Source organism: Triturus cristatus, chromosome 2_2 (assembly GCF_964204655.1).
Source record: "Triturus cristatus chromosome 2_2, aTriCri1.1, whole genome shotgun sequence".
Lineage (NCBI taxonomy): Eukaryota > Metazoa > Chordata > Amphibia > Caudata > Salamandridae > Triturus > Triturus cristatus.
In genome coordinates, this window is record NC_140582.1 from 859,527,943 (window position 1) to 859,544,701 (window position 16,759).

Here is a 16,759-nt window from a genome sequence, read left to right on the forward strand (position 1 = left end):
GACGGTACAACCTACTGGGACTCAGACCAAATCAGGGAGACGTTTGCGCAGCATTATCAAAAATTGTATACCACCAGTGGGAGGGATGACTGGGATTTGGAAGGCTTTCTGGGGGATGTGGCGCTGGACTGGCTGAGTGATAGACAGCGTGAATTTCTGTGTGCACCGTTTGAGCTGGATGAGGTCAAGGACGCTATCATGAGTATGCAGTCTGGGAAAGCCGCGGGGTCGGATGGCTTTCCGACAGAATTTTACAAAACATATATAGACCTAATGGCCCCTATACTGCGAGAGGTATACGAGGAATACCTCGAGGTGGGCAGTTTACCCGCATCTATGAGGGAGGCCGTTATTGTCTCTCTTCTGAAGCCTGGGAAGCCGCCCCAACATTGCGACTCATATAGGCCGCTTTCTCTCCTCAACTGCGATGCCAAAATTCAGGCTAAACTTATCGCTGCACGTCTAAGTCTGCTTATGGAGAATTTGATCATCCCAGATCAGTCGGGTTTTGTGCCCGGAAGAGCCACCTCACACAATCTGAGAACGCTCTTTGCCATCTTAAATAATGTGTCGCCTGAATTGCCTTTAGCTGCAGTATTTTTAGACGCCACTAAGGCATTTGATTCCATCGAATGGGATTATATGTTTGGAGTTATGTTGCGAATGGGCTTTCCACCTCTTTTTTTATCCTGGATAAAGTTGCTGTACAATAGGCCAGTGGCCAGGACACTTATCAATGGGCGCGCATCCCCTGCCTTTCATATTACTAGGGGCACCCGACAGGGGTGCCCCCTATCACCTTTACTGTTCGCGTTGGCAGTGGAGCCACTAGCGGTAAAACTGAGACAGCACCACAATGACAGGGCTCTGCGGTGCAATATGCGGCAGATTCTCATATCATTGTACGCAGGTGATATTACGCTATACATACGTGACCCGCAGCAAAACTTGAATCCGGTACTGAGGGAATTTATAACATTTGGGGTGCTCTCGGGAATACAGATTAACTGGGGGAAGTATTGCGTCTTTCCGCTGACAGCGGCGGCGACAAGATTTTCACTGGACTACCCTTTGGAGTGGTGCGAAGAGGAGCTGAGGTATCTGGGTATTCGAGTCACCAAGGACAGGGAGGAGCTCATGCGCTTAAATTATGGGACGGTTATGACCCGCATATCGGAGGATGTCAATCGCTGGATAGCGCTTCCCCTCTCCATGGCAGGGAGGGCCTCCCTAATTAAAATGATAATGCTACCGCAATTGCTCTATTTGTTTTTAAACATCCCGTATTATCCTGGGGTTCACTTTTTCAAAACATTGAGATCAGAGCTGGCACGACTTGTGTGGGGAGGAAAACAGCCAAGGCTGCAATGGAAGATACTTATAAGACCATACGCGCAAGGTGGGTTCGGCATACCAAATTTTGAACTCTATTATCTCAGTGCGCAGGCACACTATGCATGGTTTTGGGTGAAGCAGCCGAGGTACATGCCGCAGGTGGCGGCTGAGCACTGGCTTGCACATCCTACGCCATTGGAGGGAGTGATGCACGAGCCGGTCACGCCCAGACATAGGGATCCGACCACAATCACTTGCACGGCAAGAGCCTGGCAGCGCATAGGATGCTTGTTGGGTGTGGCTTTGCTCTACTCCCCGCTGTTGCCACCTAGTTATCACCCGCGAATACCTCTGCTCCAGGAGACCATATTTCGGCATTTTCAAAGGCGCACCAAGATTGTCAATTGGGGAGACCTCTTTCATAATGGGCGTTTCGGACTCTTGAGCATATATTTCAGGGTATACAACAGATGCCGCTAGATGTCTTCCTATACATACGACTGCGCCTTGGGATATGATCTGTGATTCCGGAATTCCCGTCGGAACCACAGGCAACAGCCCCACTCCACTCAATGCTGAAAACCGTCTCAAATAAGCACCTGGTCTCCCAGATATATAGGACGGTGCATGAGCAGAGGGTACTACCAGACACGCCCTCCCAGGGGCGCTGGAACGAGGAACTGCAAGTAGTTCTGACGGATGAGGAATGGGAATATTGCTGCTTGCAAACAGAGAGGGTTTCAGTCAGTAGTAGGCTCCGCATACTCCACTATAAGTTTCTCCATAGATTATACTACACTCCAGTCAAGATGCATAGATTTTAGTTGCGGGACTCGGATAGGTGTGATAGATATCGTGCGCCTGGGGCGGACTTTCTCCATCTAGCGTGGGAATGCCCTGAAGTACGTGAGTACTGGAGGGAAGTTTTTGCCGCATTGGCGCTGATGACGAATACACGCATTGACCCTACGCCATTGATGGCACTACTTGGCTACGTTAAGCCTATACAAGCGGTGCACCGTAAGTATGTTGCCCTTGCCCTGCTTATGGCCAAACGAAGGGTGGCTTGTCGCTGGGGTAGGGAGCGGGCACCCAAGTTTAAGACATGGATTGCGGACCTGGTGACCTGTCAGGAAAGATTGGCCACATATGCCGAGATGCTGCCCAGAGCCTCAAGACCTAGGGAGATATGGGCCCCCCTGACATGCTACCTATTGTCAGATAGGCAGAGGTCCGCGTCCTCGGAAGGTTCTTCCTAAGATTCTACTTGCACTGTAGGTAGGGGCGCATGAGATATCTTGGGGGGATTCACCCCCACAACCACAATGTTGCCTCACGAGTGAGCGCCCAGATTCGGGGTTGTGAGCCCCCACCTAGGGATATGTACGGAATTGGGAGAACTGACACAGAGGAGCGAAATACGGAGGAGAGGGGAGGTATGGGCCTAGTATGCCCATGCTTGCGTGGGGAGGTCACTGGAGGGAGATCCCATGGGGTGATTACTGGCACTACTTACGTCACACGCATACAGATTATTGAACCACATGCAGACCGCCATGCCTGCAAGAGCGGATAGAGATGGCTAGCATGATGAGAGGGAGAAGTGTCCATGGGGGTGTGGGGGGGGGGGGGGGGGGGGCGGGGATGCGCACAGCCTGGTATGTCGCTCCTAGAATGTGATGATGTAGTATATATTCCATGATGGTCCACTGCTATTACGATTGATGAATCTCTCATGCTACTGGCATATTGTTTTGTGCTCACATTACTGTTTGGAATAAAACTGTTTGCTTTGAAAAACAATAAAAAGAATTTAAAAAAAAAAAGGTGACCTTTTGGTGTGATCTTGGACCCTGCCCCATACTCAGAAGAACAGTCCTGTAAGTTGCTGGCAAGTGCCCGAATGCAACACATGTTTTTTCTCCCTAGGATAACATGACCGCTTTAGAAATTGCAGGGTTCATTTTTGAAAACTGTAAAAATTCATAACTCGAAAAGTACTTACCTGATTCCGATGATCGTGGTATCTAAATTTATATAAAAGTATGTGTCATTTTTAGGTCTCGCCTGACCCAGCGCATGCGCTGGTCTGGCGAGAATTATTGAGAGGGCTCCAAAAAGTGCTACCAGGCCAGCCTAGAGCTACAGTGCATGTGCGCGGGCGCGCGCGCCGCACTTTACCGCAATTACTTTCACTTTTACGGCCGCACGGCCGCTTTGATGTTTGATCGTGATCGCGATCACTTTCGCGGCCGCAGGGCCGCTTTGCATAGCCAATAGATCTCGCTTTTGGGACCTTATAAGTATTTAGTTATGCAACTGTTGCATAGCTAAACACTTATAAGGTCCCAAAGGCGAGACCTATTGGCTATGCCAATGCTTGTTATAAATTGGTGTCAGATTTCTTTATTGAGTGTGTGTCTCCCTTACTGCCTTTGTGTGTGTAATAAATGCTTAGCACTACCCTCTGTTATGTCTAACTGCTCACCCACACTACCGCAAAAGAGCATTTGGGGTGTAATTTGTGCCTTTGAAATTCCTTTGGACTCTTTACACGGTGTATCTCTTTTTGGTCCACCATAATAAGTGCCAGTTTCCTACATTCCCCAAACCTGTATGTGATGCGTCGGTGGTAATGGTTACCATGGGAGATGGGGAAATAAATGTTCTCCCCCTTTGTAGATCTGTCCTATTCCACCAGCTCATCTCCTCCAGAACTCTTTGCATGACAACCACTAGATCTTCTCAACTCCCTTTGGCAATGGTATGAAAGCCATTTTTCCCAGCCTTTTACCCACAGTCATCACTGTCAGAGACTGACCCTTCTGGTACTGGTGATGTAGGAAGCTGGCTCTGTAAATAGTATACCAAAGTAAGGTATTGTGTGCACAGAGTCCAGGGACTCCCCAGAGGTATAGCAGAGGCTAAATTAGGTAAGTACTAACAGCTCTCTTTGTGGTACTGTGGGTGAGCAATTAGGCTTATCCAGAGGGCGTGTTAAGCAATTATTGTATTTACTCAATCAAGACTAATGGCACACACTCAGAGACAGAATCCAGACCAATTGGGTAAGTTTAAAAAAAGGTATACTTGTATTTTATTTCTAGAAGCAAGCAGGACTTAGTACAAGTAGGTAAAATATACTTTCTATTGTAAACCTTTACACAGAAATGCAACTGAGGATGGATCTGCAATCGTTACAGGTTTGTATCACTTTAAATTATAGTTTGAATTACACAGTAATTACTTTCAGATTACTTTTTCATTACTTTTGGATTACTTTGAGAGCTGGGGGTGGTATGCCTAGATACCACACCTTAGGATCTCACAATACAAGGTAAGTAAGACTTTTTTATACTTTGCAGTTTAGTTTTCCTTTTTCCATACAAACAACAGTTCAACAGAACATTTTAGGCCCAAAATCTCTTATGGGTTCCTACGGGAGAAAAATGGTTATCGGTTTTACAGGTAAGTATACGTCTTACAAGTGGGAGTTTTGGGGGTTAGGACCAAGGTTCACCAAGGTCCAGGTAGGTACTCAAATGGCACCACCAGCGGCACTAGGGCGGCAGGGTGCAGAGTGCAGGATACCAATGTTAGCCAATGTGGCTTGGGGGCAACTCGGTTAGGGGCTGCTCATGGGCAGGCCACTCGGTCTAGGGAGCCAAGCTCCTAGGGGTAAGGTCAGGGCAAAGGGGGTCCCAGGTCAGCACTAAGCCAACACCACCAGCGGCGTAGGGGAGGCAGGGTGCTTAGAGGGGTCCTGAGCCCAATGCAATCCTACGGGGGTTGCTGGTTTTGGATATTGGCTGCACACTTGGTCCAGGAAGAATTCTGGGAGGAACCAACAGCTGGGCAGGTAAGTTGGAGGGCTTGGGGACATAGGTGCACCTCAGGTACTCTTCTCCAGGGCGCAGGGCGACCGGATGCAGGGGTGCCTTTTGAGGTCAGATTTCACCTATCGGGCCACTCACGGTTGGGGTGGTCTCCGTGCAGAGGCCGCAGGGAGTCCTGGGGTGGTGAACCCATGGTGGACTCGGACTCTGCAGCACTGAGGGACCTCGCTGGGACCGGTGGGCCACTGGGACTCGGGCCGTAGGCGGGGGGTGCAGTGGTGGTTCTGGGCGTCAAGTTTCTTCATCCTCTGGAGGCTCAGAGGCTGTCTTTGGAGTTTTTTTTTTAACAGAGCTGGTGTTTGCAGGAGATCCGGTCTTTGTTTAAGTCAGTCAGTACTCCCAGGGGTTTTGGAGGTCGCTGGCTGTAGGACAAGTCGGCCTTTGGTGCAGGATCTCTGGAAACTGGAGACGGGTCGGTAGGGCAGTTCTTCTCTGTAGTCTCCTCTGCTGTGCAAATTCTTCAGTCTTTCTTCTTTGTAGGCTGCAGGAATCTCCCTTCTGGGTTCAGGGATGCCCCCTAAATACTGTATTTAGAGGGCGTTTAGTGGTCTTGAGGTAGTAGCCAATGGGCTACTGACTTTAGAGTGACTACACTCTTGGTGTGCTCACCCCACGTGGGGCAGTGGGCACAATCCCTAATCCTGATTGGAGAGTGCCTGGCATCTGCAAGATTGCGGGCACTGAAGATTGGGCTTCACCTCGCCTCCCCTACCTGAGGGTTGGGGTTGGCAGAGGTGAGCACACCTTTTGGGCTGTTCTAATTTTTCCCACCTGTCTTCCTTACGAAAAGGGAGTGAGACAGGTTGGGTTCCTACTCCTGATAGCAGGAGAGGCTGGGGGGCCCGTTGCCAAGGCGGCAAGGCCTTTGAAGCTCCCCTCCCACAGATGGCTCTTCCTAACCTGGGGGAGGGATGAACAGCTCCGCCCAGGAAAGGCTTTGTTTCTGGGCCCAGGGGTCCAGAAAATTGTCTCTTGGTGGCAAGCTGGTGTTTACCAGTCAGGGAACCCACCAGAGGCTGGTTGTTTTTTTAGGGGGTATCTCTAAGATGCCCTCCGAGTGCATTGTATAATAAATATCACACTGGCATCACTGTGGGTTTATTATCCTCAGAGGTTTGCTACCAAACTTCCCAGAAATCAGTAAAGCCATTATGGTGCTGTGGAGTTCATAATGACAATCTCCCAGATCATATACCCTTTATGGCTTTACTGCACTTACAATGCCTCGGAATGGACACAGACACTGCAGGGGTACAGTCCTCATGCAACTGTATCCTCACCAGTGGTATTGTGCACCCAGCTAGAGGGGTGACTTACCTATTCCAAAGGCAGTGGGTTGCAGGCATGGCTCACAGGTATGAGACAACATATACATTGGTAATAGATAGTCTCATAATATTCAGTTTAAATGCAAAGCTTTGTTGAGATTCAAAATGAACCACAATTTGAAGAAATAAGCTACTTACCAGTATGCATCTGTTCTTGGCATGTAGAGCTGCAGAGCCCCACACTTAGGATAGTAGATCGCCATCTGGTGTTGGGCTTGGATGATTACAGGTTGTTGTTGTCTTCGGAAGAAGTCTTTGGTCACGAGATAGGTGACTCCTCCCTTGGACGACAGTGCGCATGGGCATCAACTCCATCGTTAGATTGTTTTTCACCATGATGGGAAATGATGGAGTTTGTAGAAAAGAGAGAGATGTCCATGTGTGATGTTTAAGTAAGACAATTGCTGGAACAGATACAGGTCCCGGGGAGGTGGGTGGTCGTGTGTGGCTCTGCAGCTCTACATGCCAAGAACAGATGCATACTGGTAAGTAGCATATTCCGTTCGAGGCATATGAGCTGCAGATCACGCACTTAGGATAGACTATATAGCAGTATCTCCCCTAGCGGTGGTCACCTGTATCAGTTGTGGCAGTTTGAAATAAAGTTTTAAGGACAGCCTGACCCACAGAAGCTTGTTGCTTTGCTTGTACATCAACAAAATATTGTTTAGTGAAGGTGTGTGTTTTAGACCATGTGGCTGCCTTACAAATATCTTCTAAGGGAAGGTTTCCTAAGAATGCCATGGAAGCCCCTATTTTGCGTATGGAATGCGCTCTAGGGGGAACCGTTAGTGTGCGTTTAGCCTTTTGGTAGCATATTTGGATACATTTAACTATCCACCTAGCTATCTCAGATTTGGAAATGGGGTTGCCTTTATGTGGTGGAGAGAAAGCAACAAACAGTTGTTTTGTTTTGCGGAATGATTTTGTTCTGTCAATGTAGTAAAGAAGGACTCTTTTAACGTCTAAGGTATGAAGAGCTCTTTCAGCTACCGAGTCTGGATTTGGGAAGAACACCGGTAACTCTACTGATTGGTTAAGATGGAACGGAGATATGACTTTTGGAAGGAATTTCAGATTTGTTCTAAGAACCACTTTGTTACGGTGTAATTGTAAGAATGGTTCGTGTATGGTTAAAGCCTGGATCTCACTTACCCTTCTGAGGGATGTGATAGCGATAAGGAAAGACACTTTCCATGTGAGGAACTGTAGTTCGCATTTATGCAGAGGTTCAAATGGGGGTCCCATGAGCCTTGTAAGAACAATGTTTAGATTACATACTCGAGAGGTTGGTTATCTGGGAGGAATAACCCTTTTTAGTCCTTCCATGAAGGCTTTGATCGCCGGTACTCTGAAGAGTGACAAGTGTTTTCTATTTTGTAAGTAGGCTGCTAATGCTGCTACGTGGAGACGTATGGAGGAGTATGCCAAATTACATCTTTGCAAGTGTAGTAAGTAGCAAATGATGTCCTGGATGGATGCATCTAGTGGGTTTATATGATTATTAGTGCAGTAAATGGCAAATCTTTTCCATTTTGCAGCATAGCAGGCTCTAGTGGTAGGTCTTCTGGCCTCTCTTATAACATTCATGCAGTCTGGTGGTAGGTTGAGGTAACCGAACTCTAGGACTTCAGCAGCCAGATCGCCAGTTTTAGTTGACCTGAATCTGGGTGTCTGATTTCTCCATGGTTCTGGGTTAATAAGGACGGGGAGAGATGCAGTTTTTGGTGTGGAACTAGTAGTGTTGGGAACCAGGGCTGGCGTGCCCATGTGGGAGCTACTAGGATCAGTTTGAGAGACTGTTGCCTGAGCTTGCGTACCACTAATGGAATGAGTGGGAGAGGCGGAAAAGCGTACGCAAATCTGCCTGACCAGTTCATCCATATCGCATTGCCCTTTGACTCCGGGTGGGGAAACCTGGCGGCGAAGGTTGGGCATTTTGCGTTTTCGTGTGTGGCGAACAGATCTATGTTTGGTTGGCCCCATTGTTGGAAAAAGGGCAGTAGGACTTGAGGATGTAGTTCCCATTCGTGGATCTGTTGAGTTTGTCGACTTAACAGATCGGCCATCTGATTGTGAACCCCTGGAAGGTGTTCTGCAAGTAGATATATTTTCTGGGGAATGGCCCATCTCCAAATGTTCTGTGCGAGCTGGGACAGCTATAGAGAATGTGTGCCTCCTTGTTTCTGTATGTAATACATGGCTGTCATGCTGTCTGTCCGGATGAGGACAGTTTTGTTCTGGAGATGTAGTTGTAATAATTTTAGCGCTAGGAACACTGCTAGCAGTTCCAGGTAATTGATATGGAGCATTTTCTGTTGAGTGGTCCATTTGCCCTGAGTGGTGTGGCTGAGGAGATGGGCTCCCCATCCTATGAGTGATGCGTCCGTTGTCAGCACTATCTGTGGAAGAGGCTCTAGGAACGGCCGCCCTTTGGAGAGGTTTGTTATATTCCACCATTTGAGAGAGCGATGTGTGCGGCTGTCCACCAACACCAGATTCGTGAGTTGTCCGTGATCCTGGTTCCACTGACGTGCTAGACATTCTTGCAATGGACGCATTTGAAGTCTTGCGTAAGGCACAATGAAGATGCATGACGCCATTATGTCTATGAGTTGCATGAACACTCTTGCTGGAAGAGAGTGTTGGATTTGGAATTTTGCGATGAGAGCTTGTATATTGGCTATCCTGGCTGGGCTGGGATATACTAGCGTTACAACAAACAAATGATGGACGGAATGCTGACAATGCAGGCATTCTCCCCCAGTCAAGAGATCTGGGTTAAATCCATCGTTCTTTTGCCCACTACGCCACCCCAGTTTAGACATGGCCATATGCAAATCAGTCTTGACCCTGTGCCTCATGGGAACAGTCCAGCCCGAACTGCCAAGCCATGTCTTCACTGGACCGGAATCAAGCATCCTAGGACCGGTTTCTGGCTATCAGCCGTCATCAGCCAGGATAGCTTGACTCCAGTGGCGTAGTGAGCATGGGTCCCACGTCTGGGAATACCCATCCCACTTAGGGCGAAAAGCGTTACAACAAACAAATGATGGACGGAATGCTGACAATGCAGGCATTCTCCCCCAGTCAAGAGATCTGGGTTAAATCCATCGTTCTTTTGCCCACTACGCCACCCCAGTTTAGACATGGCCATATGCAAATCAGTCTTGACCCTGTGCCTCATGGGAACAGTCCAGCCCGAACTGCCAAGCCATGTCTTCACTGGACCGGAATCAAGCATCCTAGGACCGGTTTCTGGCTATCAGCCGTCATCAGCCAGGATAGCTTGACTCCAGTGGCGTAGTGAGCACGGGTCCCACGTCTGGGAATACCCATCCCACTTAGGGCGAAAAGCGTTACAACAAACAAATGATGGACGGAATGCTGACAATGCAGGCATTCTCCCCCAGTCAAGAGATCTGGGTTAAATCCATCGTTCTTTTGCCCACTACGCCACCCCAGTTTAGACATGGCCATATGCAAATCAGTCTTGACCCTGTGCCTCATGGGAACAGTCCAGCCCAAACTGCCAAGCCATGTCTTCACTGGACCGGAATCAAGCATCCTAGGACCGGTTTCTGGCTATCAGCCGTCATCAGCCAGGATAGCTTGACTCCAGTGGCGTAGTGAGCACGGGTCCCACGTCTGGGAATACCCATCCCACTTAGGGCGAAAAGCGTTACAACAAACAAATGATGGACGGAATGCTGACAATGCAGGCATTCTCCCCCAGTCAAGAGATCTGGGTTAAATCCATCGTTCTTTTGCCCACTACGCCACCCCAGTTTAGACATGGCCATATGCAAATCAGTCTTGACCCTGTGCCTCATGGGAACAGTCCAGCCCGAACTGCCAAGCCATGTCTTCACTGGACCGGAATCAAGCATCCTAGGACCGGTTTCTGGCTATCAGCCGTCATCAGCCAGGATAGCTTGACTCCAGTGGGATATACTAGGGCTGTGGAGGTGTTTATGGTGGCCCCTAGATACTGATGTATGTGAGAGGGTTGGAGATGAGATTTGGGATAGTTTATTGTGAATCCCAAGTTGTGTAAGATTTGGATGGTTTGGTGAGTGTGTGGAACACATTTGTTGAATGACTTGGCTTTTATTAGCCAGTCGTCTAGATACGGGAAGACATGAATTTGTTACCTTCTGAGATGTGCTGCTACTACTGCTAGGCATTTTGTGAATACTCTGGGTGCAGTTGTTACTCCGAATGGAAGGTCTGTAAACTGGTAGTGTTGTCCGTCCACCACAAACCTTAAATACTTCCTGTGGGCAGGATGTATGGGAATGTGGAAGTAGGCATCCTTGAGATCTAGTGTGGCAAGGAAATCGCCTTGTTGCAGTAGTGGGAGCACTTGTTGAAGAGTGATCATGTGGAAATGATATGAGTTGATATACAGATTTAGGGGTCTGAGGACGAGTATTGGTCTTAGAGTCCCGTCCTTTTTGGGGATTAGGAAGTAGAGTGAGTATACCCCTTTGCCCTGATGTTCTAAGGGAACTGGTTCTATTGCGTGTTTTTGAAGCAATGAAAGAACCTCTTGTTTGAGAAGTGTAAAATGGTCTGGTAACATGGAACGCTGTTTGGGCAGTATGTGGGGTGGGGTAGATGTGAGTTCCAGGCAGTAACCATACTGGAAAATTTGTCTTACCCACTTGTCTGTTGTGATGGAGTTCCAGACAGGTAGGAACTGTTTTAGTCTTCCTCCGACCGGAGTGGAATGGTCTGGGGGAGTGGAGGAAAGTCACTGTTTTGTGGCAGTGGAGGTGCGAGGGTTGTTATTACCTCGACCTCTCCCCTTGTTATTGTTTCCTCTGTATCCGCCTCTAAAATATCCTCTACTGGGGAATGTTTGCGTAGTGGTTTTGAATGTAGAGGAGGTGTCCATCCCCATATTTTTGGATGCTCCTCTATAGAAGGAGCGCCGAAAGGAGCCACGTGGTTGGGGAGACTGTAATGCTCCCATGGACTTAGCCGTCTCCATGTCCTTCTTCATTTTTTCAAGGGCAGTGTCTACTGCTGGCCCAAAGAGCTGTTCCTGATTGAACGGCTGACTAAGTATGGTAGTTTGTACCTCTGGCTTAAAGCCTGAAATACGTAGCCAGGCATGTCGAAGGAGCACACTTGTGTTAATTGCTCTAGAGGCGGTGTCTGCGGCGTCAAGCGCACATTTAATTGCTGCATTTGAAATAAGTTTTCCCTTCTGAATAAGGTCGTTTGCCTGGGTTTTATATTGGTCTGGCAGATGTTGTAAGAGAGTCTCTAATTGATCATAGTGGGCCCTGTCATAGCGTGCTAGGAGGGCTTGGGTGTTGGCAATACGCCAATAATTAGCGGCTTGTGCTGCTACTCTTTTGCCAGAGGCTTCTAACAGTTTGGATTCTTTGTCTGGGGGTGGTGTATCTCCTGTGGTTTGGGAGTTGGCACGTTTCCAGGCATTGGAAACGACCAAAGAATCCAAAGGGAGTTTCCCTTTGATGTAATTAGGATCTTCAGGGTCAGGCCTATATTTCTTTTCAATCCGTGGGTTGAGAACCCTGGCACGAACGGGGTCTTCAAAGACTTCGGGGGCGTGTTTTATGACTCCTTTAATCATGGGTAGAATTTGGACAGACTTTTGAGACTGTCCGAAAGTGTCTAATAGGAAGTCTTCCTCTGGTGCGTCTGAGTGCATTGTGACGCTGTGGTATAGTGCCGCTCTATTTAATAATTGGCCAAACCCCAGGTGATCGTCAGGAGGCGATGGTTTTGAGGGATATGGCTGAGGGTCAGGCATGTCTGGTAAAGGGAATACCCAATCATCCAATGGTGAGGTGTCTGGATCCGTGAATGGATCATGAGGGTCACCCCCACCCCCTAGGTCATCATCATCATCCTGAGGAGGTGGTGTATGTGATGGAGAGGGTATAGGTAAGGGTGGTGTAGGCAGAGGGGGTGGGATAGAAGGCAGTATAGGAGTGGAAGGAGGGATAGGGGATGTTGCAGAGTCCTTCCTGTTTACAGGAACTGGGGCAGGTGGTGTGTCCAGTTTCCGTTTTTTACATGGCACTGCGGTGACATGTCCCGTCTTGGGGTTGATATAAATCTTTTTCTGCCTAGGATTTGGATGAAAAAGTTCTTGTTCTTCAGGAACAGTCTTTGGTACCGATTTTTTCGGTTCCGATCGAGGTTTTTATTGATCAGTGGATTGTTTGGCTTTAGGAGGCATATGAGAGTCCTTAGCCGGTGGTTTCGGTACCGATGATGTTTTCGGTGCCGATGTCGGTTTCGGAGCCGAAGGTGTATCTGTAGGCTTGGGAACCTTCGGTGCCGGTTTGTCTATTGGCCTTGGTGTTTTCGGGGCCGAAGGCGTTGGAGCCGATTTTGGTGCAGAGTGGTCTTTTGTCTTCGGTACCGAGGGTGCCGGTTGGACAATGACATGCGGTTTGCTCGGTTCCGAGCTACCGGAAGGCTTATGTTTCTTCGGAGCCGAGCCCGGAGGCGGGGCTTCTGAAGGGTGTTTTCGGTCTCGACTGGGGCCAGCAGGCGAAGTCTTGACCAATGCCTTTGATTTTGGTGGGGTTGGGGCAGGGGCAGTAGTACTCACACATTGCTCAGGAGTGATGGGGTCGTCTAAGTCGTCTGCTTCGGAAATGATTTGTAGATCTTCGAAATCTTCTTCCGGGACATCGGGGCCTTCATCAAAGATGTCCTCTGGTTCCGGAGCTGTTCTCTGTGCCATGATGTGTCAGCGGGCCCTTCGATCTCGAATGGTCTTTTTGGATCGAAAGGATGCGCAGGCTGGACAGCTGGACTCGTTGTGTTCCGGTGATAGGCACAGGTTGCAGACTTTGTGGTGGTCACTGTGCGGAAATTTTGCTCCACACTGGGGGCATTTTTTGAAAGGTGTCCTTTCCATGAGCTGTAGGCCTCACGGCGTGGATAGGCCCAGCGGCGCGCGTCGACGTCCGGAATCGAGCCGATGAAATCGATGTCGAGACTGAAGGTGCTTCGATGATTTGTGTGAAGTTTTGCGCTTCGAAAAGCTTGGAATTGGTGTTTCCAACCAGAGCGGAAAAGTTGCATCCGAACCCAATGGCGGAAAAAAACAATCTAACGATGGAGTTGATGCCCATACGCACTGTCGTCCAAGTGAGGAGTCACCTATCTCGTGACCAAAGACTTCTTCCGAAGACAACAACCTGCAAACATCCGAGGCCAACACCAGATGGCGATCTACTATCCTAAGTGTGTGATCTGCAGCTCATATGCCTCGAACCCACAGTTTCGGAAAACACGGATTCAGAATACCCAGTATTGGGCTGTGTACAAATGTAATTATTGAAGCATGATCACTGAAATTAAAGAGCCCCTTGCAATTGTACAAAGCATTCACAATATGGACTGGTTACCTATTGACATAAATCTTTTTATGGTTTCCAATAGGAGTAAGTATGCACATCTAGGGGGTCTATGTCACCTAGACAGGGCTAATAATTGTGTCTCAAACGATTGATCTATAGGTGGGTTATACCCCTGAAAACCCACGATTCAATAAGGAACAATAACCAAGGATATAGGTTAGTCATTTATGGTATGTAAATCCAATTGTCAAATCAGAATTATTCTGAGTATGCTGAAAACAAAAAGTCCATATGTTATCATATTATGGTGAAGAGTTTTATTCATCTTGAACTCTTGGTGATCTATGATACATGGTTTCAAAAACAGTGATGTTTTGACCTCATGCGGCACGCAGGCCCGGGGCTTTTTCAAGGCTATGTATAGGTTCCAGAATATAATAGGTGAATCCCATAGTAAAGTAATATGATAACATATCATAATGAGCAAAGATTTTATGCATTGGGCGTGCACTACAATCGTGTCAAAACATGTCACAGAACGTGGGACGCGGCACACTGATGGTCAATCAATAGGAGTTCTACATGATAAGGTAGCAGAGCGGTGCTAGTGTACTTGCATGTATTAGTCATGCATGGATAACCTCGTTATTGAATAATGCTTCATCTCGATTGTGCTTGATACAAGTGTCATTTGAGTATAAATGTATTAGGACATTTGAACAGTGTTCCGGGAGTAGAGGCCATTTAGAAATGAACTAGTCAAAAACTAAACAAAACTGTGTCATACATACATGGGGATAGTTGTCATCCTAAGTGTTACTAGTAGGAGGGGGAGCCTACTGATAAAGCAATGGGTATGGATGGTTTAATATCTTCCGAAATTGGTCTGGAAAACAATTAGTACATTATAGTATATGGCAATCAGATAGGAAAGAGGTCTCAGCCTCATGTTCAATGGCTCAATGATGCTGTGTTACATGAAAGAAAAAAATTATAAAAGAACCAAAAATTATTTTATAATTTAGAGAATCTATACAAAGTTACACAAAAACCTTACAGGAATATTGCACATCTCTTTACTTACGTGAAGGGAATTTACTTATGTTGTTAGCAACACGAATTAGCATCCTTGCCCCTTTCATGTGATCACCACGTTTAACATGAATCTAAAATGTAATAATAGAAAATGATAAAAGTGTGGCAATACTGTTCAATACACAAAAATAAATTATGGTAAAACTATTTTTTTAGATGTAAAAATTATTCTGGTTAATTCAATTATTTGGCTGTAAATTACACATTTAAGTCACTTCACAAGCCGAAATCTCACTTCTTTGTAAGCACAGGTTATAGGAATGGGAACATTGGTGTATCCCCGGAAGAAGCCACTGAGAACGTGGGTTGGCGCCATGGGAATGTGTGGAACAACTACAAAGTGAGAACTTTTTTGCCATTTAACAGCTTTCAAAATAATTACATGTAACCAATTTTCGCACCTAACTTTAATGGTAAAAAAATAAAAATGTGAAATTGATTTCCAAAAATGCCACCAACGCCAAATATTTTAGCTGGTTTAGGAGAAAGGATTTTATCTATAAAAATGTTTTTTTTATATGGGGAAAAAGAAAAAAACTTTAAGGTACATCAGTACTTTAACCCTAACCTTGATGATGGTCTGCAATTAGAAGTTCCAACTGTTTGTGTTAGGCATTTTCAAGAAAACCGATTTATATAGATTAGATTACATAGGGGCTGATTTTGAGTTGGCGGGCAGGGGGTACTCCATTAGGATAATCGAGAACAATGTTCCCACCATCCTGAGGGACCTCCATCTGCCATATCTAGATGGGTCTGCCAGTCACACAGACAAATCTAAACATAGGAACCGCTGTCACAGCAGTTCGTGCCAATCACTGTTGTAAAAGTTTGATGGACGGCTCCGTCAAACATTTACAAAGTTTTTTATTTTTCAAAACAAAAACTCCCAAAGCAGGAGTTTGCTTTTGAAAAATGAAACATTAATAATCCCCCCACACCATCAGTGTTTTCTCCCAAGGTGACAGACAGTATAATAAAAAAAAAAATCTTAACAGCTTCCACTCTAAATCGGGTGAACAGTGTTTTGTGTTAACCTCCGATGGCCTGTACTCATTCTGGCAGTCGGAGGAGAATGCCTGCAACATACTTAAGGTCCGCCTGCCTCTAAATAGGGCTGGCAGATCTTGAGTTTGGCGAAGAGGGTGTTGCAACAGAGCACCCTCTCTGCCAAACTCTTAAGCAGCGCCAGAGATGGACAACTACGATTTACAACAGAATGGGAAGAGGGAGGAATCTGCAGTTAGATAGAGTACCCAGCAGAATAAGCATTACCAAATGGAGGTAACTTGTTCTTCTGAAGGTACCTATTCCGGCAGATTCCACACCTTTAGAGCACATACCAAAGTAGTTTCTCCCAAAGTGGAGGAGCTGTGGAATGATTCAGATCAGAGTCCTGCACGACTGAATGAGCGAAATACCCTTCCCGTCGGACCAGACTGGCAAGTACTGCTTCATGAATGTCTGAATGAATGCCCAAGTCAGCTATGAGTACCCTGCATGCCACCACAGCGATAGCAGCGTTGGCCTTGTGAAATGAGCCCTCTACCCCTTCGGGACCCGCTTCTTGGGTAGCGCGGAGAGGGCTATCCTCCTTTACAAGGTCCTCTTCTGTTCTGCCTTGGCTTTATTTGCCTCAGAGAACCCAGAGCTGATTGTCTACCCAATGGTCTTTGAAAAAGTTTAAAGCTCTTTTGGGGTTCAGCCAATGGAGTCTCTTCTCCTCTTTTGAGGAGTGAGGCAGGGCAAA

General features: G+C 47.1%; 1 protein-coding gene across 1 annotated transcript in view; it reads right to left on the minus strand.

The window, feature by feature from the left end:
* The window catches only part of WDR19 (WD repeat domain 19), a 992,607-nt gene that overhangs the window by 238,090 nt on the left and 737,758 nt on the right, over positions 1-16,759 (minus strand). Inside the window, exon 32 of the mRNA XM_085642250.1 lies at positions 14,999-15,080. Within this exon, the coding sequence (XP_085498376.1) occupies positions 14,999-15,080 (82 nt within the window). The remainder of the gene's footprint in view (positions 1-14,998; positions 15,081-16,759) is intronic.